The sequence below is a fragment of the Dendropsophus ebraccatus genome, chromosome 3, assembly GCF_027789765.1.
Source record: "Dendropsophus ebraccatus isolate aDenEbr1 chromosome 3, aDenEbr1.pat, whole genome shotgun sequence".
Lineage (NCBI taxonomy): Eukaryota > Metazoa > Chordata > Amphibia > Anura > Hylidae > Dendropsophus > Dendropsophus ebraccatus.
The window spans coordinates 46,292,286-46,315,651 of NC_091456.1; the positions used below are offsets into that span (position 1 = coordinate 46,292,286).

Consider the following 23,366-nt stretch of genomic DNA (forward strand, 5'->3'; position numbering starts at 1 on the left):
CCTTCCCAGTTAATCCCAATGTAGTAATCCCCCTCCCCGGTTAATCCCAATGTAGTACTCCCCAGTTAATCCCCCTCCCCAGTTAATCCCAATATAGTAGTCCCCAGTTAATCCCCCTGTAATAATCCCCCTTCCCAGTCAATCCCCCTGTAGTAATCCCCCTTCCCAGTCAATCCCCCTGTAGTAATCCCCCTTCCCAGTTAATCCCAATGTAGTAATACCCCTCCCCGGTTAATCCCAATGTAGTACTCCCCAGTTAATCCCCCTCCCCAGTTAATCCCAATATAGTAATCCCCAGTTAATCCCCCTGTAATAATCCCCCTTCCCAGTCAATCCCCCTGTAGTAATCCCCCTCCCCAGTTAATCCCAATGTAGTAATCCCCCTCCCCAGTTAATCCCAATGTAGTAATCCCCCTCCCCAGTTAATCCCAATGTAGTAACCCCCCTCCCCATTTAATCCCCCTCCCCAGTTAATCCCAATGTAGTAATCACCCTCCCCAGTTAATCCCAATGTAGTAATCCCCAGTTAATCCTATTGTAGTAATCCCCCTCCCCATTTAATCCCAATGTAGTAACCCCCCTCCCCAGTTAATCCCCCTGTAGTAATCCCCCTTCCCAGTTAATCCCAATTTAGTAATCCCCATTTAATCCCAATGTAGTAATCCCCCTCCCCAGTTAATCCCAATGTAGTAACCCCCCTCCCTAGTTAATCCCCCTGTAGTAATCCTCCTCCCCAGTTAATCCCAATGTAGTAATCCCCCTCCCCAGTAAATCCCCCTGTAGTAATCCCCCTCCACAGTTAATCCCGATGTAGTAACCCCCTCCCCAGTTAATCCCAATGTAGTAATCCCCCTCCCCCAGTTAATCCCAATGTAGTAATCCCCCTCCCCGTTAATCCCAATGTAGTAATCCCCCTCCCCAGTTAATCCTATTGTAGTAACCCCCCCTCCCCAGTTAATCCCAATGTAGTAACCCCCCTCCCCCAGTTAATCACAATGTAGTAATCCCCCTCCCCAGTTAATCCTATTGTAGTAATCCCCCTCCCCCAGTTAATCCCAATGTAGTAATCCCCCTCCCCAGTTAATCCTATTGTAGTAACCCCCCCTCCCCAGTTAATCCCAATGTAGTAACCCCCCTCCCCCAGTTAATCACAATGTAGTAATCCCCCTCCCCAGTTAATCCTATTGTAGTAATCCCCCTCCCCAGTTAATCCTATTGTAGTAACCCCCCTCCAGTTAATCCCAATGTAGTACTCCCCCACCCCAGTTAATCCTATTGTAGTAATCCCCCTCCCCAGTTAATCCCAATGTAGTAATCCCCCTCCCCCAGTTAATCCCAATGTAGTAATCCCCCTCCCCAAAACAACATATACTCACCTAGTCAGGGAGCAGGCAGATTCCAGCTGGCTGCCGGTCTTCTCCAAGTTGGTCACAGCAGTGGCGGATTACAATGTGGGCGGTTTGGGCGGCCGCCCGGGGCCCGAGGCTCCGGGGGGCTCATGCCACGCCGCCCACATTATAAAGCCGCTGCGGCCCGGCCCCCCCTCGCCACTGCAGGCTCTTGTGACCGCAAGCATTGTTTTGCTTGCGGTCACAAGAATCCTGCTCTTACTGTCCCCAGGTTGTTGCGCAGCTGCCGGAGGTGTCCCGTCCTATCCCCCGGCAGCGCGCACATCAGAGAGCTCCCCGTGCGCTTGTGGCTGTGACTTCCGGCGCACGGGGAGCTCTGTGATGCGCGCGATGCCGGGGATAGGACGGAGCCTGCAGGACAGGAGAGGATCGACGGGGGAACGGGTTGTAAGGTGAGTTTTCTTTGTTTTGTTTTTTTTAAATCTGCCTGCACGGGGGAAAGGGGGGGGGGAAGAGGAGAACCGTCTATAAGAGGGGGGGAGGGGGACCATCTATAAGAGGGGGGGGAGGGGGACCATCTATAAGAGGGGCCGGTACTTAAGTACCCGCCGGATGATCTTTCCGGCCGCAGTGTTCTGATGCGGGGGCATCAGCGTGCGCCCGCATCAAAACTTCACACAGCACACAATGAAGCACGCGCCTGGAGCCGCTTGCTTCATTGTGTGAACTGACAGGTCTTTTTGCGGCCGCTATTCATTGAATTGAGGCCGCAGAAAACTGACATGTCAGTTCTTTGCAGGGCCGTATGGGATCCCGGCTGGAGCGTATACGATGTGTGTACGCTCCGGCCGGGATCCCATAGCAGTAAAGGCAGTGTTCCACACTGTACAAAGTACGGCCGTTGTTGCCGATGGCAACAACGGCAGTACTTTTATGTAGTATGCACATACTAATATATGTGAACTGTAGAAAGTCTTTTACACTCTTCTCAGTTCACACTGAGTAAATCAGGCGGAATTCTGCTGCAGAGCTTTCCGCCGTGGAATCCTGCCTAACTCAGTGTGGCACTGCTTCTCTATGGGAGAGCGCGCACTCCGTTACCGCTGCTCTCTGCTTAAAGAAATGACATGTCACTTAGAGCGGAGAGCGGCGGCAGCGGAGGAGCGCGCACTCTCCCATAGACAAGCTATGACACACTGAGACAGGCAGAATCCTGTAGTTTTATACATAGGCTTCTCTATAGCCTGTTGGCGGTTCCGTCAGATATGAATCGCCCCGATTCTTCCCAGACATTGGCCAATATTTACTATGTGAGTTTTCTTTTTTCACATTCTTTCTTTCCTGACTGACTTACCATTTGTTTTACCTCGCTAATTGTCGCTCTTCCTTTAACCCCTAGGTGACCTAGGACCGGTACGTTCTTTGCTATGAAGCGAGCTCCGGAGCGGAGCGCACTTCACAGGAGGTGATGGCCGGCTACAGTGAGCAGCCGGGCCCTCACTGTTAATGACACGCTGCAGCGATAAGTGTAAGTGACAGGGGCAGTGTGACTGCGGGGGTCCCAATCGCTGTATCGGACCGCTGGAGGTCTCTTACCTTCCTCCATGTGGTCCGATCGGCGATCTGCTCATTAAGTCTACCACAGGCAGGCTCAATGAGCAGAGCACCTATTACATTCAACAATGCTATGCCTATGGCATCGGAGGTGGCGATCGGAGCGGCAGGGTTGCCATCGGGGCGGTGCAGGGGGCCAAAACCAGGAATGGATTTGAAAAGAGGAGAAATCTCAGTCTTTCCTTTATGACCGGTTCCCTGTTTACTGTCTGTGCCTGGCTTTGGCCTTAAAAATCTGTCAGATAAATCTGCCTGTGTAAACTCACCATAATGCTGGGTTTACACGAAACGATAATTGGGCCTATCGTACGATTAACAATGTCGGAGTAACGATTTTTTTCATAACGATCAGCGTTTAGACAGTACGATATATGGTACGGAAAAATCGTTTTGCGATCGCGCGGCCGCAGCCCGGCCCCCCCCCAGCTCAACCGCAGCCCCCTGCGGCGTCCCGATCGACACCCCCGCCGCTCCGATCGCCACCCCCCGCCGCTCCGATCGCCACCCCCACAGTGCTGCTGTGCATTGATTGGCTGAAGAGGAGAGTCGGGAATTTCAGACGGCTCCTCTTCAGCCAATCAGTGCTGCCGTGCATTGATTGGCTGAAGAGGGGAGCCGGGAATTTCAAACGGTGGTGGCGATCGGAGCGGGGGGGCGGGGGGCGCGATCGGTGCGGCGGCGGGGGGCGATCGGAGTGGCGGCCGGGGGGGGGGGGATGCGATCGGAGCGGCGGCAGAGGTGGCGATCGGGGCGGCGAGGGTGGCGATCGAGCCGGCGCAGGGGGCTGCGGATGAGCGGGGGGGCCGGGCTGCGGATGAGTGGGGGGCAGGGCTGCGAGTGGGGGGCCGGGCTGCAGGCGGACGGACTTTCGTGCGGCGACTGTTTACACGGAACGATCGATGATTTTTTTGCGAATGACGAACGACGATTTAAGAACAAGATAAAAGATCAAAATGAACGATTTCTCGCTCGTCGTTCGATCGTTCGCTGCGTTTACACGTACAATTATCGTTCGAATTCGATCGTAATCGTGCAAATTCGAACGATAATCGTTCAGTGTAAACCCAGCATTAGTATGCGTTTACACAGAAAGATTTATCTGACGGATTTTGGAAGCCAAAGCCAGGAATGAGAATTGAGAAGAGGAGAAATCCCAGTCTTTGCTTTATGACCTGATCCCTGTTTATAGTCTGTTCCTGGCTTTGCCTTCAAACATCTGTCAGATAAATCTGTCTGTGTAAACGCACCATCAGTGTAGACAAAAGGAGTAACCAAATAAAAATCATATAAACCAGTGTTTTAGCATTTAAAACACTGCAAGAAAATTGTGTGTGAAAGAGGCCTAAAGCTGGGAGAAACGTTAGCATTAGAAAGTGGTGGCACAGCAGCAGACAGACAGTGACTATCGCAAAGAAAAACGCAGGCTGCCTTTGGGGTGTGAATTGCAAGTTACAATATGCAGTGTTTACATCTCCTGCGCTTTTTTACCTCCGGCCACTAGGTGTCGCTATGTGTCAAGTGACCAGGCAATCTGTCATTTCTTGGGAAAGAGGAAGTAAAAGAAACAGTAAGAAGAGGAGTGAGAGCGCAGAGGTAATGGGTCACGGGGCAGGGAGTGTGTACAGGAAGGTGTGAGGGGCTTCAGGCTGATATGGAGGGGGTCTAGTGAGAGGGAGACTGCCGAGAGCTAGTTACCAGGACTCCGGGGCTCTGCAGGCCCCCTATAGCCTCCCCATGTCCCTGTGTACAGAGGTGGGGCCTGCAGCTGCCTGTACTGAGGCTCCTCCTGTACATTGCTCTCCAGTTGTTGCAAAACTACAATTCCCATCATGCCCTGCTGCTTGTAGTTTTGCAGCAGCTGGAAAGCCACAGCTGCTGTACATAGTGTTGGTGTTTTTGTGCTGTACAGATGTGTATGTGAGATGACATGTAAGCAGGGCTGTGGGTGGGAGTAGTATACTCCAGCTGCATGTGGGGGGCTGTGTGCCCACTCCTCACCTCCAAATGAAGAATAATAATCTTGAAGGGTTTTCCTGAATATACTGTGTATTTCCGATGTCTTCAGACCTTTTCACTTTTTTATCACCTTCTGTTATGTTGTCGCCCTGCGCTAAACTAAGAAGAATAAATCCATTTTAAATCACATTTTCTTCCGTCATCATTTTGCACATTATACTCCGCAAAATGAAAATGAAATGTTAGATTTTTTTTTACTAATTTATTGAAATGGAAAAACTAAAATATTACACAGATATAAGTATTTAGACCCATTGCTGAGCACTTGAACACCTTTTGGCAGTGATTCCAGCCTCTAGTCTCCTAGGTATGATGCCACAAGGATTGCCCAACTGGATTTGGGGATTTTTTTTTGCAATTCTCTTTGTCAAGTAGATGGGGGCCATTGATGTTGATGGAAAGTCATTTTCTGGTCTCTCCAGAGATCTTCCATTGCTACAACATCAGACACACTGTGCAGCTGTTTGACATTGTGTTTTCACCCATACACTAGGACAGTGATTTTCAACCTTTTTTGAGCCGCGGCACACTTTTTATACTTAAAAAATCCCGGGGCACACCACCAACCAAAATGGCACAAAATGACACTAAAACAGTACATATTATACATATAGTTAATAATATAGATTCTAAATGTATTTATACTCACTCAGTGTGAAACCTGGGCCTGTTTTCTTCTCCCCCTGTGCTTCTCTCCTGTGCTTCTCTCCACTATACTTCTCTCCCCCCTACTTCTCTCCTGTGCTTCTCTCCACCATACTTCTCCCCCTACTTCTCTCCTGTGCTTCTCTCCCCCCTACTTCTCTCCTGTGCTTCTCTCCACCATACTTCTCTCCTGTGCTTCTCTCCACCATACTTCTCCCCCTGCTTCTCTCCTGTGCTTCTCTCCACCATACTTCTCCCCCCTGCTTCTCTCCTGTGCTTCTCTCCACCATACTTCTCCCCCCTGCTTCTCTCCACCATACTTCTCTCCCCCCTGCTTCTCTCCACCAAACTTCTCTCCCCCCTGCTTCTCTCCGCTGTTTCGCTCCCCCATCCCCATGTTTCTCTCCCCCCTGCTTCTCTCCCCTGTTTCTCCCCATCCCCAGGTTACTCTCCCCCATTGTTTTCTCCTGTTTCACAGGGGCACCATAGTTTGGGGAACTTTCCCTGAGGCACACCCGACCATGTGTCGCGGCACACTAGTTGAAAATCACTGCACTAGGAGATACACTACATCCCGGAAGATATACTACTCGATGGGTGTTCCCTTCTGGGGTAGTTGTGCCCTATTTACTGAATGCACAGGATAGGGCATAAATGAGTCCCTTTAAGTGTTTGTTTTTTTTAACTCCAGATGTTACTGAAGAGAGGTTTCTTTTTGGTCACTGTGCCATAAAGCCCAGCTTGGGGAATGCTGTAGTCATGGTTGACCTTTTGGAAGCTTCTCCAATCCGCACACAGTATCTTAAAGGCCCTATTACACCAAAATATGTCTGACAGATTATTTTACAGATTTTTTCATCTAAAGACAGAAATAGATTTGTAAAGAGGAGAAATCTCAGTCTTATCTTTAAAACCTGTTCTCTGTTTATAGTCCATTCCTGGCTTTAGCTGAAAAAATCTGTCAGATAACCTATCAGACATCTTTTGGTGTAATAGGGAACTCAGCCAGAGTGACCATTGGGTTCTTTGTTACCTTTCTTACCAAGGTCCTTCTCCCCTGATTACTAAAGGCCCTATTACACCAAAAGATGTCTGACAGATTATTTTACAGATTTTTCCAGCCAGACAGATTTGAAAAGAGGAGAAATCTCAGTCTTATCTTTACGACCTGTTCTCTGTTTATAGTCCATTCCTGGCTTTGGCTGAAAAAATCAGTCAGACATATTTTGGTATAATAGGGCCCTTAGTTATTGTGGTAGACAGCTCTTCCTGGTTGTTTTAAACTTCTTTCATTTAAAGTGTACAGAGTTGCTTTAAAAATTACAAAGTCCACTGTGCTCTTATGCATCAGATATTTTTTTTATTTTTACCCTTCTCCAGATCTGTGCTGCCACACAATCCTTTCTCTGATCTCTACAGGCAGTTCTTTCCTCCTCATGGCTTGGTGTTTTCTCTGATACGCATTGTCAGCTCTGAGACCATAAATAGACAATGCTATGTCCTATGTCCAATCATCTGAATGTCTCCAATAAGGGTATAGAAACATTTCAGCGATGAGCAAGAGAAATGGGGGACCCCAGAGCTATGTATCAAGTGTCAGGGTCTTGATACTTATGTCCCACCACACCCACACAATGATCTGCCAGTATGTGACATGGTGCTGGTGGTCTCAGTTGTAAGATCGGCCATGTTGTGGCTAGTTACAGCCCCATGTGTATAGCCCTCCTTATTAATGTGGACACCATCAGCCTGACTGATCTCGAGGTCTCACTGGGATAAACTGCGATAAGCCATTTATGAAAATAACTTATAATGGAACCCCTTTGTGCTAACCACCCATAATTCCATTGCAAACTGGGACAACAGGAACAAGGCGCTGTGAATATATCGGGGAAATTGTCTACATGGCAAAGGATACAAAAGAGTTGATCCTATGACTATGACAGGGCACTTTTATACCGTGTATGGCTAGGCACATTTCCAGGAACACTGCATACATCTACATAAAAGTATGATGAGTCACTCCGTTCCTTTAGACGGCAGCTGGTTGTCCTACAGCTATGGAAGTTGACCTGTAGGAGGGAGGATATTGATGGGATATAGCAGGAATTAGCGGAACCTGTAATGACCCTTGTCAGTACAGAAGGAAGAAGAAGCTTTGTCCTAACAAGATCTATTACAGTGTTTGTTATATTCACCTGTACTATTTTGCAAGGACAGTTACATTTTAACTGTTTGGTTGTTATAACTTTTGTGTCTTTTTGAAAGGTTTGTTTGGAGTCACCTGTGTACCAATGTTAGTGTGTTCTGCTGAGGCATGGCTACCTGGCAGCTAAGAAATGCTTTGGAACATGCTTTAATTCACCAGCCTGACACTGTGACAACTCATCTGCTTGACCAGATGCTGGAGGTCCCATTTGGTGAGCGGTATCGTAGACTGGACCTGCATATGCTGCTTCCAAGTGACGATCAGGTAATAAACTAGAAAAAAAATCTAAATCTATTAGACACAGAACAAATGAAATGTTACATATAAATCTGTAATTCCCAATAATTTGCATTTATAGGCTGACTCCTTTAGGATTGTTCTCTTTAAAAGTATCTGTCTGATAAAGGCTTCCTGTGGTACGTTTACTCGGAGCGATAATTCACCCAATTGAACGATTAACGATTTTGAAATAAGGATGTGTTTTTTATAACGATCAGCGTTTAGACGTAACGATTTATCATTTGGAAAAATTGCTATTGTGATCGTTTTAAGATCGCTTAAGTCTATCTCACACATTGGGTGAATCGGTGAAAGACTGTTTACACGAAGCGATCTGCTAATTTTTAGTGAATGACCAACGATGATTTGAGAACTTGTTAAAAGATCAAAATGAACGATTTATCACTCGTCGCTTGATCGTTCGCAGCCTTTAGCTCCTTAGGCTAAATTTACATGTACGGATCCGCAGCAGATTTCTTGCGAGATCCTCTGCAGATCCCTGCCCTGTAAAGTCTATGGGCAGACATACTCGCAGCGGGATGGACTTCCCGCTGCCAGTAAGTCGGGAGACCGCCCTGTTAACCCCTGGCCGGAGCTCATACATTACCTGCTCCACGATCCACTGATTGGCTGAGCGGGACATGCACCTGGAAACCCCCAAAGTAAGCCGAATCACGTAGCAGGTAATGTATGAGCTTCGGCCGGTCGGGGGTTAACGGGGCGGTCTCCCAATATACTGGCAGCGGGAAGCCCATCACACTGCGAGTATGTCTGCCTATAGACTTTACAGGGCAGGGATCCACAGCGGATCTTGCGAGAAATCCGCTGTGGATCCGTCCATCTGAATTTAGCCTTAGTAGAGATGAGAAAATCTCCAGTGCTCTGCATTTTATTACTGATGGCTGAAGAAGTTGGATGCAGCCATAGGGAGTCCTGGAAAACAGAGATGCAGCCTATGGCTGTATCCAACTTCTTCAGCCGCTGATAATCAAATGCAGAGCACTGGAGATTTTCTCATCTCTAGTCTTTAGTATTCCTTGATATCACTTTAGTGTGTTTTACATAGTTATGGTGCGTTTACACAGACAGATTTGTCTGACAGATCTTTGAAGTCAACACCAGGAACAGCCTATAAACAGGGAACAGGTCATAAAGCAAAGACAGGGATCTATCCTCCTTTCAAATCCATTCCTGCTTTGGCTTCAAAAATCTGTCAGATAAATCTCTCTGTGTAAACACACCATTACTATTGCTGGTCATATAAATTACATCAGCCTATGTTCATCAGATATTTGTTCCTTTCTGTGCTTTATAACCGGAGCAGCTCACTTTGTGTTTGTATATTTGTTCAGCTCCTTCTGGATATTGTAGGATATCACAGTCTTGGGAACTAGAATAGCAATTGTATGGGACATATCAGGGCACATACAGTTTAGGCCCCATTCATAACACATTTTGCCCTTACACTTAAGGACCTTTCTTCCGATGTGCACACTAAAGGTTCCCACACACTCCAAACGTTTGTTGGCTGAGCTGTGACTCGGTTTTTGATGTTGGGAGGGTTAGTGTTTCTCATAACTTTCTTCTGTTCTTCCTATCTTAGTCACCACCTCTGCGCTCTGTGATTACTGCTCTTAATATATTAGAGAAGTATGGGAAGAATCTCCTCTCACCACATCGGCCTAAGTTCTGGAGAAGTGTCAAATTTAACAATCCGGTTTTTAAATCCACAGTTGATGCTATTAATGTAAGTTGTACTTAGTTCTTCTAGCAATTCGGTTTATGTTGTTATGTTGCTTTTTAAACTATTTTTTTTATCTTTAAGAGACTTTAACCCCTTAACGACATCGGGCGTAAACTTACGCCCTCGCGCCCTGGTACTTGGCGCATCAGGGCGTAAATTTACGCCCGATGTTTCCCCGATCGCTGCGTGTTCGCACACAGCGATCGGTGAAGATGGCCTGCTATAAATCATAGCAGGCCATCTTAGCTTCACGGCACGGGGGGTGGTTAACACCCCCCGTGCTTACGATCGCCGCTATAGGCTGATCAATTCAGATCAGCCAATAGCGGCGATCGGAACCTTTCCGAGGACGGCACCAACCGCCATTACTGTAAAAAGTAATGGTGGTCACCGTGCCACCGGCCCGATCGCCGTGAACGGCTGTCCGGTACCGGCCGGCCGTTCACGGCGATCGGGCCGGTGGCACGGCGATCAGAGTCACACAAAATAGTAAATACCTGCCCTGGACCCCTCAGCTAGGTAGCCGAGGGGTCCAGAGCAGGTATTTGTACATTACTCACCTGTCCCGGGCTCCTGATCGGCGTCTTCCGGGTTCGCGGCGTCCTCGTGTTCGTTCGGGTCTTCGGCTTCCTCCGTGACGTCACGTTCGGCTTCTCTCGGCTATTTTCGGCTCCAGCGTCGGCTTTTTCCCTATTTTGCGCTCTGCTGCCCTCTAGCGGCTGATATGTGTAATACACTTATCAGCAGCTACAGGGATGTTCAGAATGTAGAAAAAGTTTTTTGTTTTTTTTTCAAATTTTTTTTTTTCTATTTTCCGCACCCTATCGCCGCTGAGTGTTGATCAGCATCGCACGAAAGTGCGCTGCTAATCAGCAACTCCTTCTTTTTGGCGTAGGGTGTTTTTCTATACCCTACTGCCACGGTCTGCTGATAAGTGCCGCACATAAGTGCAGCATTTATCAGCAACTCCTTTGTTGGCATAGGTTTTTTTTTTTATACTTACTGTAAAAAAACACGTAAAAAACACTGTAAAAATTACACCACACTACATTGAATAAAGTTTGACACTACACCACTACATACCCCATATACTAGTCCCCGTATAAAGATGGCCCCCAGGGTGTTTTCGGCGTCAGAGGGATACGTTATTGCCTCCGACACCGAAACAGCCAGTGAGGATGAATGGGGGGATCCTTCTTTCCTCCATTCATCCTCATCATCCTGTGACGTGTCTGGGGGTAGCGTAGCGTACGCTGCCCCCCAGACACGTCTTTTCCGCCAGTACCGTCCCAATAAGAGATGACGGTATGGTGTGAAATTCTACAAACTCTGTGAGAGTACCTCAGGGTACTCTTACAGATTTAGGGTACGTGCACACTGCGGAGTGGTGAAGGATAACCCTTCGTGCATTCCGCAGCTGGCACCCGCTGGCGGACTGATGCAGGCGTGTGTCTCCACCCGTGTCATAGACTCCATGTTATGCATGGGCGGATTCCATCGTCCGTCCAAAGAATGAACACGTTGGACGGAGAGCGGAATCCGCCCGTGCATAGAATGGAGTCTATGACACGGACGGAGACGTGCGCCTGCATCAGTCAGCCGGCGGGTGCCAACTGCGGAATGCACGAAGGGTTATCCTTCGCCATTCCGCAGTGTGCACGTACCCTTAGAGTGTATGTAGGAAGGGACACCCGAATCCAGCCCCCAGATGCCCCCTCCCCCCCCCCCCCCCACATCCTCGGAACAAGTGGGAAGATCGTCCGGGAACTGATTTTCCCACTGCTGGATAAAGGTCACCACCTGTACGGGGATAACTTTTATACCAGCGCCCCCTCTTCCGGTCCCTCGCTGCCCTGTAGTTTGCGTCACGATCCGAAAATATCAGAAGTAGTAATAGCGCCCTAATATTTAGCAGCCATGGAGCGGACCCAGCGCTTCTGGATATGAAGGACCCCGGATCGCACCAGGACAACATTTTCCAGGTGACGTCCCCCACACTGGAGAACAGGAGACCCCAGAAGAAGTGCAGAGTGTGGCGTAACAGGGGGATCAGGAAGGACACCATTTTCCAGTGTTACACCTGTCCTGATCCCCCCGGCCTCTGCATGCTGGATTGCTCCAAGGCGCACCACACGTCACTGGAGTTCTACATTATCTAAATTCCTTCCCTTATTCCTATTTCAGGGGTCACCTTGATCCAGGGATTATTCTGATCGCCAATATGGAGTCGGGAAGGAATTTTCCCCTGTGATGAGGCTACTGTCGTCTGCCTCACGAGGGTTTTTTGCCTTCCTCTGGATCAACACAGGTTGAGTTTGATGGACACCTGTCATTTCCAACCTTATAAACTAATAATTGGCCTAATACCCCCAAATAAATTAGAATTGTCCCTTTTCCCCAGCTAAGTAGGTATGGCTGCCATTCCCATTAGAGGATGCCATGATGCAATTACAAAGCCTCTGTGCGGCCAGGACAGTAGAAACCCCCCACAAGTGACCCCATTCTGGAAACTACACCCCATAAGGAATCTAACGAGGGGAGCAGTGGGGATATGGCCCCCTGGTGACGGCCACATTTGGGACGTGAAAATGAAAAAAATTGTATTTTTTATTTTCTCGGCACATGTTCTACGTAAGTGCCCGTCACCAGTGGGGTCCATATGCTCACTGCACCCCTTGTTAGATTCCTTATGGGGTGTAGTTTCCAGAATGGGGTCACTTGTCGGGGGTTTCTACTGTCCTGGCAGCACAGGAGCTTTGTAATTGCGACATGGCCTCCATCCTCCATTCCAGTCTCTAAATGGCGCTCTGTCCCTTTGGTGGCTTGCCCTGTGCCCATATGGCACATTATGCCCACATGTGGGGTATTTTCGTACTCAGGGGAAACTACCCTACACGTTTTGTGTTCATTTTCTTTTTTAACCCCTTGTGGAAATGGAAAAAAATCAAGGCTAGACCAACATTTAGTGTAATTTTTGTAAAATTTTTACTCTAAATCTTTAATCTTGTCATGATTTTTTCATTTTCACAAGGGGTTAAAAGATAAAAAAAAAGACATTTAATGTGTAGCGCAATTTCCCCTGAGTACGGAAATACCCCACATGTGGACATAAAGCGCCATGCGGGTGCAGGGTAAGCCTCCAAAGGGAAGGAGCGCCATGTGGTTTTTGAAGGCTGGATTTGGATGGAATGGATTTCGAGGGGCCATGTTGCATTCAAAAGGCCCCTGTGTTGCCAAGACAGTTGAAACCCCCCACAAGTGACCCCATTATGGAAACTGCACCCCTCAGGGAATGTAACAAGGGGTGTAGTGAGCATATGGACCCCACTGGTGACGGGCACAAATGTGGAACAATGTGGCGTGAAAATGAAATATTACATTTGTTACACTATAATGTTGGTTTAGCCTTGAATTTATCATTTTCACAAGGGGTTAAAAGAGGAAAAAAAAACAAAATGTGTAGAGCAATTTCCCCCGAGTCCGTAAATACCCCACATGTGGACATAAAGCGCCATGTGGGCGCAGGGCAAGCCTCCGAAGGGAAGGAGCGCCATTTGGATTTTGGAGGTTGGATTTGGCTAGAATGGATGATGAACGCCATGTCGCATTTACAGAGCCCTCGTGCTGCCAAAACACTGGAAACCCCCCACAAGTGACCCCATTCTGGAAACTGCAGCACTCAGGGAATCTAACAAGGGGTGCAGTGAGGATATGGACCCCTTGATGACGGGGACATTTGTGCCATGAAAGTGCCCGTCACCAGTGGGGTCCATATGCTCACTGCCCCCCTTGTTAGATTCCTTGAGGGGTGTAGTTTCCAGAATGGGGTCACTTGTGGGGGGTTCCCAGTGTCTTGGCAGCACGAGGGCTCTGTAAATGCGACATGGCCCTTGAAATCCTTTTCAGTGAAATTCAGCTTCCAAAAGCCAATTGGCGCTCCTTCCCTTTGGAGGCTCGTCCTGCGCCCGCTTGGCATTTTATCGCCACATGTGGGGTATTTCCGTACTCGGGAGAAACTGCGCTACACATTTTGTGTCTTTTTTTGCCTCTTATCCCTTTAAGAAAATGAAAAATTGAAGGCTAGAACAACGTTTTAGTGTAAAAAATTAATTTTTCTTTTTTCACGCCATATTGTTCGGAAAATCTGTGAAGCACCTGTGGGGTCCAGATGCTCACCACACCCCTTGTTACATTCCTTGAGGGGTGTAGTTTTCTAAATGGTGTCCCTTTAGGGGTGTTTTTTAGGTTTTGGCACCCCAGAGCCTCTGCCAACCTGAAGTGGTACAGTCAAAAATGACCAAATATAACGGAGGCGTTGAAATTCACTAGGCGCTCCTTTATATCTGAGGCTTGTGGTTGCGTCAAATAGCGCAATAGCGCCACATATGGGGTATTTCTATAAACTGCAGAAACGGGACAATAATTATTGGGGTGCATTTCTCTGGTAATAGGTTTATAATTATGAAAAATATTGGATTACAATAAAATCTCTGCACAGAAAATTTTAATTTTCAAATTCCTTACACACTTAGCTTTTATTTCTGTGACTCCCCTAAAGGGTTAAAACACTTTCTGGATATGCTTTTGCAGAGTTTGGGGGGGTGCAGTTTCTGAAATGGGGTGCTTTGTGGGGCTTTCTAACATACAGGCCCCTCAAATACACTTTAAGGCTGGGTTCACACTACGTATATTTGAGGCTGTATGTTTGAGGCTGTATAGCAACCAAAACCAGGAGTGGATTAAAAACACAGAAAGGATCTGTTCACATAATGTTGTAATTGAGTGGATGGCCGTCATTTAATGGCAAATATTTGCTGTTATTTTAAAACAACGGCTGTTATATTGAAATAATGGAAGTTATTTACCGTTATATAGCGGCCATCCACTCAATTTCAACATTGTGTGAACAGATCCTTTCTGGGTTTTCAATCCACTCCTGGTTTTGGTTGCTATGAGGACCTGACATGAGGACCAAATACAGCCTGAAATATACATAGTGTGAACCCAGAGGACCTGACATGAGGACCAAATACAGCCTGAAATATACATAGTGTGAACCCAGCCCCCGGCTGGGTTCACACTATGTATATTTCAGGCTGTATTTGGTCCTCATGTCAGGTCCTCATAGCAACCAAAACCAGGAGTGGATTGAAAACCCAGAAAGGATCTGTTCACACAATGTTGAAATTGAGTTGATGGCCGCCATATAACGGTAAATAACTTCCATTATTTCAATATAACATCCGTTGTTTTAAAATAACAGCAAATATTTGCCATTAAATGACAGCCATCCACTCAATTACAACATTATGTGAACATAGCCTTTCTGTGTTTTTAATCCACTCCTGGTTTTGGTTGCTATACAGCCTCAAACATACAGCCTCAAATATACGTAGTGTGAACCCTAAACCTGAACAGGTCCCTAAAAATATCTGATTTTGAAATTTTACTGAAAATTTGCTGCTAATGTTTTAAGCTTCCTATCGTCTAAAAAAAATGAAAGATCGTTTAATAAATGCCGCCAACATAAAGTAGACATGTTGCTAATGCTATTTAATATATAATTTATGTGGTATAACCACTTTCTGTATACGCAAAAAAGTTTCAAAGTTGGAAAAATGAATTTTTTCACATTTTTTCACATTATTTGGGTTTTTTTCATAAAGATTTGTTATGAGTATCGACTCCAATTTACCAGAAATGTAAAGTACAATATGTCACGAGAAAACAATCTCAGAATCAGCCGGATAGGTAAAAGCATCCCGAAGTTATTAATGAATAAAGTGACACTGGTCATATTCATAAAATTTGTCTCTGTCATTAAGGCCATTTCAGGCCCCGACCCCCCGTTACAGCCCCCTATACTCACCTGATCCCGCCGGGGTTCCGCTTCCTGATCCGGTCAAGTCACGGAGATATGAGCGCCCGAAGCCCGGCGCACGCGCTCACAGGAGAGTCCGACGCTTATAGAGAATGAATGGGGAGTCCGATGCTCCGTCATTCTCTATAGGCATCGGACTCTCCTGTGAGCGCGCACGCCGGGCTTCGGGCACTCATATCTCCGTGACCCGACCGGATCAGGAAGCGGGACCCGGCGGGATTAGGTGAGTATAGGGGGCTGTAACGGGGGGTCGGGAGCCTGGCACCCCGGCACGGGGGGTGACAGGTCCTCTTTAAAGAAGCACTCAGGAAATGTTTTTTTTATTTGTCCCCCCGCTGCGCTCTGGTGCGTATACTCACCAGTGATGATTGGTGTCCTGCGGCACGGCTTCATTCTGGTCCTACGGTGCTGTTCAAATCCTGCATGCTTTCACATCACTGCTCTTTTGACCCCTTTTCTGTTTCCATGTCAATTGAAGGCCAAAAGTCACGCTCTTCCATAGAGAATGCATTGGAGAGCATGACTTCAGGCCTTCAATCGACATGGAGACAGAAGAGGGGTCGGAAGAGCAGTGATGTGAACGTGCGCAGGATTTGTACGGCGCAGCAGAATCAGAACAAAACCGTGCCGTGGGACATTGATCAAGTGAACGTGCGCGGGATTTGAACAGCGCCACAGAACCAATACGCAACCACACGACGGGACACTTATCATTGCTGCTGAGTGTATGCACCAGCGCGCAGAGGGGGGGGAGGGTAAAAAAAATGATTAGACTGCTTCTTTAATATTTAGTTTTGCTTCAGATGTTCTTTCTTACTCTTACACTATGTGGACATCGGTACTCAGACACGCCTCATAATTTCTGAACTCTGCCATTGCCAGGGCTGTATACATTAAAACTCCTATAAATGCCGTCTGCCCTTTACAAACAGTCGTGGTATAATGGGTGATTCACTACTATAACAAGTAAGTTTGTGAATTATTGAAGTGGAGGCATTTAGCAACCACAGACACTCTTTCATGAATTGGGGACCATGTAGAGTTACAAAGTGGGGTCGCTGAGAATTGAGGTGCATAGTGCATACAATTGTGCACCAGGATTTCTATTGCATGTGTATCCATGGCTGAGCAGCTGCATGCAAGCCTTACATCATCAAGTACAATGCCAAGCACGACGCCAATGGGATGTGTTCTGTGGAACAACAAACACACTTCAGCGCTCAAAAAAGTTGAGAAGGCCCATAGAGAATGAATAGTGGCTGCACATGCACAGTCTTTTCTTTTCATTTTTACTGCATTCTGGTAATCGGTGGTCAGATTCCACCAAACTGCTAGTTATACTTTTCTGTGTAGACAGTATAGAAATGTAAATCTAATTTTAGGTTTACTATAAATCCATAAATTTGTATATAATAAGCCAATGCCTTTTTGCCTCCTAGGGTGGCCGTCATGTCTTGTCATTGTATGGATACACACAGTCCCTTCCAGATGGCCTTAGCTTTCCAGATACTATGCAGGAGCCAGATACAGCCAATGTTGCTGCAGTAACAGCAGATGTCATTATTCTCCACCGTGAACTCAATCTTTTGATTTCTGTAAGTGTTTCATTGCTTTGCATATTCCTTTTTCAATAGAATTTCCAGTGGAGCAAAGGCTTGTAAGTCTCCACACATCTTTATGGCGCTCTCATTAACCCCTTCTGTCCCAAGTTGATAGGTCTCTCATTAGCCAGCCAGCACCCTGCTCTGTACTGAAGAGAAACAATAACCCAGAAACAGCTGTCCACAGATGGGTTATGGCTTCTGGAGAGAGCTCTGGCTTGGCATTCATTCCCAGTCTGGCGTGAGACACAGACTTTTTTTTTTTTAACTCGGTTTTATTTCAAATGTATAGTATAGCATACAAAACATTATAAGCAGTATGATAGTCCAATAAACAGAATCATTTTCATAAATCCGCAGGACATGAACAAAACTTAAGTCCACGTCTAGTGATCGACATAGGGAAGACATATTGCACAATCGATCAGGGCATTCAAGACAGTATTTTCAGCAGATATGAAGGGATTCAGACACTATACAAGAAAGGTGCTTCTCCACTACGTGCAATCAGTCTTGATTAAAATTGGACTCCACGCGTCCAAAATTTTATCCAAATTTGCCAGGCCACTTTCTGCGTTTTGAGACATAGGGGGAGATTTATCAAACATGGTGTAAAGTGAAACTGGCTCAGTTGCCCCTAGCAACCAATCAGATTCCACTTTTCATTTTCCAAAGAGTCTGTGAGGAATGAATAGTGGAATCTGATTGGTTGTCAGTGAGCCAGTTTCACTTTACACCATGATTGATAAATCTTCCCCACAGACTTTAAGGGAAAGCTACCCTGAAAAGGATGGTGTGAGAACTGCATTGTGTATTACTTTTAGTTTTAGGTCTCTCCTCCGGTTTTCCAATACTGTAGTTTTTTCCTAACTACTAAAATCAGTGCTGTTTTATCCCCCAGAATTCTCATCCATACCAGGAACGAGCAAAACAGGAACTACTGACAATGAAATTACCTCAGGTAAAGTGTTATAACTTAATGGGGTAAAGACTCTATTACACGGGGCAATCTCCGTGAACAAGCGATCGCCAACCTGTCAGGTCAGTGCTTGCTTGCTTGCTCCTTGTTCTGCTGGCGAGCGGGGAGGTGCAAGAGGGGCAAGGGAGCCCATAGGAGATAGTGGCGGTCTGCTGCTGCCGCTCCTATTACACAGAGCGATAGCAGCAGATCGTTGCTCTACTAATCTTTTGTGTTTCAACATGTTGAAAGACAATGATCAGCCAATCATTGCCAATTATTACACAAAGTGGCTGTAATGGCCGTTAATTGGCCAAATACAGTGAGCTTGTGAGATGTGTTGATTTTTGTGTCCTTCTGAATAAAAACTTGTCTAACCAATGGGATATTTGTTTACTTGCAGCCATCCTTGGTCGCAGATTCTGCTGTTTGCTCCAGACCTGCCACATCAGGTAATTCAAAACCTACTTTATTCCATGAGCTCACGTGTTAAGGCCCCAATACACAGAGCTCACTCATCTTCTGATTGCTGTCTTTATTATGGTAAAATTAATGGAAGGGTCTGCACGAGCATCATTTGCCTTTCGAGACTTGATTGGATGTGTATATTTTGCTTGTTTGTTCATGTCTTCTTTCTTATAAAGCAGTATGACATTTTCAACCACTAACTTCAAATTATTTTGTCTCTAGTCTCAGATACATCTTCTGAAGGATGTGGTCTCTGTGGTGTGAAGACAGTCTCTGTTGTGTGTACTTTATGTAATGATACGCTGTGTTTAAAGTGTGACTATAGAGTACACTCGCACCCCAATCGCTCACATCACCAACGCACCCCCTGCAATGCATCACCTTCACACAGGTATTAACTATTGGGAAGATATATCAAGCTTTGGCTTTCGCTGTCCAGTCATGATTGTAGCTTTGCAAGTGCTGAAGGGCCAAAGGATCCCCATCCCTGCTTTACAGCAAGTCCAATTTACATAGGCACAATAGACTGGACAAAACCTTATCCAATAGAAGGGGAGTGTTTTGTAGACATGCTGTGTGGCCTGTGCAGAGGTCATTTTACAGAGGGGAAGGTAGCTGAGCTTCAGCCATTCTAAAATCTGCTGGTGTTACCTTTCACTGTAAACCTGACTGTATTAATGATAAGGAGGACACTGTTGGAAAGTGATCTGTACAGAACAGGAAATATCAGCTAACTGTTAGGTTTCGTGGCCAGAATAAAACCAAAGTTTCAGGATTATTTGATATTGATAGTAAAATAGAAAACCTGAATTAAACAGTAGGTCATTTTCTGACACATACCCTTTGAAGAGACTCTGTCAGCAGGTTTATGATGTCCTATCTAAGGGTAGCATAAACTGACACAGAAGTTGAACAGAATGATGTATCACTCACATTGTTCTATGCAGCTGATTAAGAGATATCCTCCTGAATAACAAGGACAATAAGTAGTCCTTTCCATGATGTGCATATGCTCAGTAGTCCTGGATATTCGTGAGCAACAGTAAACTCCGCCCACCAGCTGTTGATCGGCAGTTATTTATCCCTGCTGTGTAAAGGGAGTCAACTGTCAATCAGCAGCTGTAGGGTGGGGGGAGGGGTGTGGCAAGAATCCCATTCTCCTGCATATTAGGAGAACGGCTGAGCAGAATTATGTAAGTAATACACCAATCTGTTCAGCATTTCTGTCACTAGTTTATGCTGCCCTCATTTAGGGTGAAATAAACCTAGTGACAGATTGCCTTTAAGCTTTGTCCTATGATCTGTAGTTGTTCTGTCATCTAGCCATTTCTGATTTCTTGCTAATTTTTTAAATGTAGGCTTACAAGAAGTAGTTTGTATTACAGAGTTTGTATTCTGCCACAGGGATACTCAAAGGCCTGTAATAGAGCTTTGAACTAAATACAATAGGATATTGTAAAGCAGTTTTGTAAGAAAAGTATTCACACTGTTTTTATAGACTTCTGAATGTTTGTAATATCTGTGTTTGTTTTTCCCCAAAGGCCCAAGGATGATGAATTTCTTTCACATGTTTCATCCCGCCCACCTTGGCAGTGTATGTCGTGCCACACTTTGAATAGAGGGGGGGCAGTGCTCTGTGTGGGATGTGACCGTCCCCGTGGCTGTAACAGCGCATTAAGCATGCCACCTGAAGCTTCTCTGCAGAAAGACACATGGGTGTGCCAGGCTTGTACTCTGCAGAATCCATCTTCAGCTGTCTTGTGTGCAGTGTGTGACCGACCTCGACTAGCTGGCAAACCATCTAGAGACGGCCATGAGTCCAATGCTTTGTCCTTGATGGATGATAAGGACACTAAAGACATCTTCAAAAAAACTGCTGTACCTGAATACAGTAGACTTATGTCTCTTCCAGAGAACAGCAAGACTGTGTTTGGTAGTATGTATGACAAACTTGCCAATATTGAGAGAACTAACCAAAGGCCACTACCTCAAGCGCATAATGATGCTAGTCTTCTTTACTTGAAGAAAAGCATTCCCGATAACATGATTGAGACCCCCATCGCTGAATTAAGAAGCAGTTTGGAAAGTTTTTCTGAGCCTTTAAATGGGGAAGGGGAAGAACAAATTAAAACGTCAAAGGTAACTGGTAGTAACACAATAGTAAGTAGTGAAAATAGACGAAAATGGGAAGAAAGTTGTTAAACCTTTGTTATATGCTCCCTAGGGTTGGCAATGCTCTCACTGCACATTTTACAACACGTGCAGCCGCCGCGTCTGTGAGGTGTGTGACCGAACCAGTGAAGGGATGACACCTACCGAAGAGAATAGGAAAAAGGAAAAAGAGACTCAGGTAAAAAACCAGGACGAGATGAGGCAGAAGCAGCTGAAAGAGGACGGAGCCAAAATAGTGGCACTGATTAAGGTAAGGGAAAATGTAGAGAATACCTTGCGGGATGTACTTTCTGTAGTGCGCTTTTTTAGGCTTCCAGAGGGCTGCATTGTCATTTTGTACCAATTAAAAAAGGCAGCATTAACATTTTAATATAGTGGAGAGACTAAGCAAAATGCAGCTCAATTGTTTCAGATATTGTGTAAAAATATGTAGTGCGTGGCATGTAGCAAATTTATTATGTTTGACTTCAACATCACTCTTCCTAACACCGATATTTCATGTATAGTAGAGGGGCTGTTAGCTAAATGAATGGTGGATACACCAGGCTGGGATAGTGAAGGGAATGTATACTTGTACTGTTTGTCGTATTTTTTTAGTGCTTTTAATATTCTGAATTTATTAACTGTTTCTTACAGTTTAGGACATTATTGGGCATGAGTAATCTGTAATTTTCTCTCAGGAAGGAGAGGCATATGGTGTTTCCCCAGAAGAGGTGTGCAGTGCAATCCGCTACTCTGGTACAGAAAAGCCTTTGTGGTGGCTGCAGTCTGAACTTGTCTATGTGTTAGAACGGTTAATTGATGCTGCATCACAGAAAGCCGGCTCTGAATTGGGGGCATTTACCCCTGATGAAGCTCGTAGTGCATGGTTATCATGTGGCGGTGATATGGAGGACGCAGTGAACATATGCATTATTCAGCGAAGAAACAAGGTTAGATTTAAGCAAGTTAGCAGACTGTGCTGACACCTCCTCAACAATTCCTATGTGTTGTTACTGATGTGGTGTAAAGGTCATTTTACACAGTCTGACATCGCAATGTAAGCCCATACACTGCTCAATTGTTGCGCAGCAAGGGCTGTATATATATATATATATATATATATATATATATATATATATATAATCATTAGCAATGTCCGTACAGCCCTAACTTGGTGTCAAAATGAAGATTATACTTAACTGTCCAGGATCCCCTTGTGCCCTCCCGCCTTGTTTCTCTGTTCCCCACAGCCCCTGGGGGACTTCTAGTCCTATCTCTGATGTTCAGTCAATGTGCTCAGCCAATCACTGGGCGAGACGGGACAGTGCTGCGGCCAGTGATTGGCTGAGCGGCCTGTCACTTTAGAGACAGGTTCGGAAATGCCAGAGGCGGCTGCGGTGAGCTGAGAACACAGGAACAAGGCAGCAGGACACTGGAGAAGTATAATCTTTATTTTTGTTTCTGTGGCTGATCCTCTTTATTAGATGAAGCGATAATCTGCCGAAATAGGGTCCTAAGTTGTCTAAACTAAAGGGCCTTTTACACGTGTTGCTAGAAACACTTCTTTATACAATAATCGCCCCATGTGACAGCGATCAGCTGTAGAGCGAGCAAATCCCCGATCCTTGGCTGATGGCATCTTTTGTGCCTCTTTAAAATGTATTGCTATCGGACACCCATTTTCATATGTAAACAGGAGAGGTGCAGCCAATAGCAAAAGGAAACTGACAGGATGGATATGCATATATCTATTCTTTCAGGTTCTAGATCACACAAGCAGTGCATACTTACCATCAGCACTGCTGTGTGATCCGGCACAGTCAGCTCCTGTCCTGCTCTCCAGCCATTGCCGTGTTTTCAGGCCGCCTCCTCAGGCTGTCAATCATTCTGGAGGAGGCTAGATGGCCATTAGTTACAGCGGACAGTGAGACAGCAGCTGACAGTGCTGGAACACACAGCAGTGCTGAAGGTAAGTATTCACTGCTTGTGTGATCTGGAAACTGTCAGCACCGATATATATGCATATCTCTGGGGTCAGTTTTCATGGCCACACAGAGGATACAAAGATGGTTGTGCGGCCGGGCTGCTCAATGAATTGTGCCCTGTAAAGACACTGAAAACGAGCACCGGTATTTTTGATTGCAGCTTGTTTGTGGCTGTGAATGGCTGAAAATTGCTTAATGTAAAAATACCTGAAATGATCTTATTTTGGATTCAATTTATAGGTTGAAGAGCTATGTTCCCTTGGCTTCCAAGATCGAGATAAGGTGGTTGCGGCACTCTATGAGAGTGCCGGCAGTGTAACAAAAGCACTTAGTATTTTACAAGCACCTCTATTAGAGCCCTTTCTCAGACGTGTATGGGAAGATAAAGAAGTTCCATTTCAACTAGATTCTGGAGACAGACAGGTGATTTATTTGATGTGTAATGGTGCGTTCACACCTACCG

At 45.9% G+C, this 23,366-nt stretch overlaps 1 protein-coding gene across 1 annotated transcript in view; it reads left to right on the forward strand.

The window, feature by feature from the left end:
* RNF31 (ring finger protein 31) overlaps positions 1-23,366 on the forward strand; it is a 36,470-nt gene that overhangs the window by 510 nt on the left and 12,594 nt on the right. Inside the window, exons 2-13 of the mRNA XM_069961659.1 lie at positions 2,749-2,877; positions 4,465-4,556; positions 7,893-8,097; positions 9,716-9,859; positions 17,177-17,332; positions 18,240-18,299; positions 18,700-18,748; positions 18,987-19,155; positions 20,306-20,903; positions 20,989-21,186; positions 21,617-21,868; positions 23,144-23,326. Of these exons, the coding sequence (XP_069817760.1) occupies positions 7,942-8,097; positions 9,716-9,859; positions 17,177-17,332; positions 18,240-18,299; positions 18,700-18,748; positions 18,987-19,155; positions 20,306-20,903; positions 20,989-21,186; positions 21,617-21,868; positions 23,144-23,326 (1,965 nt within the window). The 5' untranslated portion in view covers positions 2,749-2,877; positions 4,465-4,556; positions 7,893-7,941. The remainder of the gene's footprint in view (positions 1-2,748; positions 2,878-4,464; positions 4,557-7,892; positions 8,098-9,715; positions 9,860-17,176; positions 17,333-18,239; positions 18,300-18,699; positions 18,749-18,986; positions 19,156-20,305; positions 20,904-20,988; positions 21,187-21,616; positions 21,869-23,143; positions 23,327-23,366) is intronic.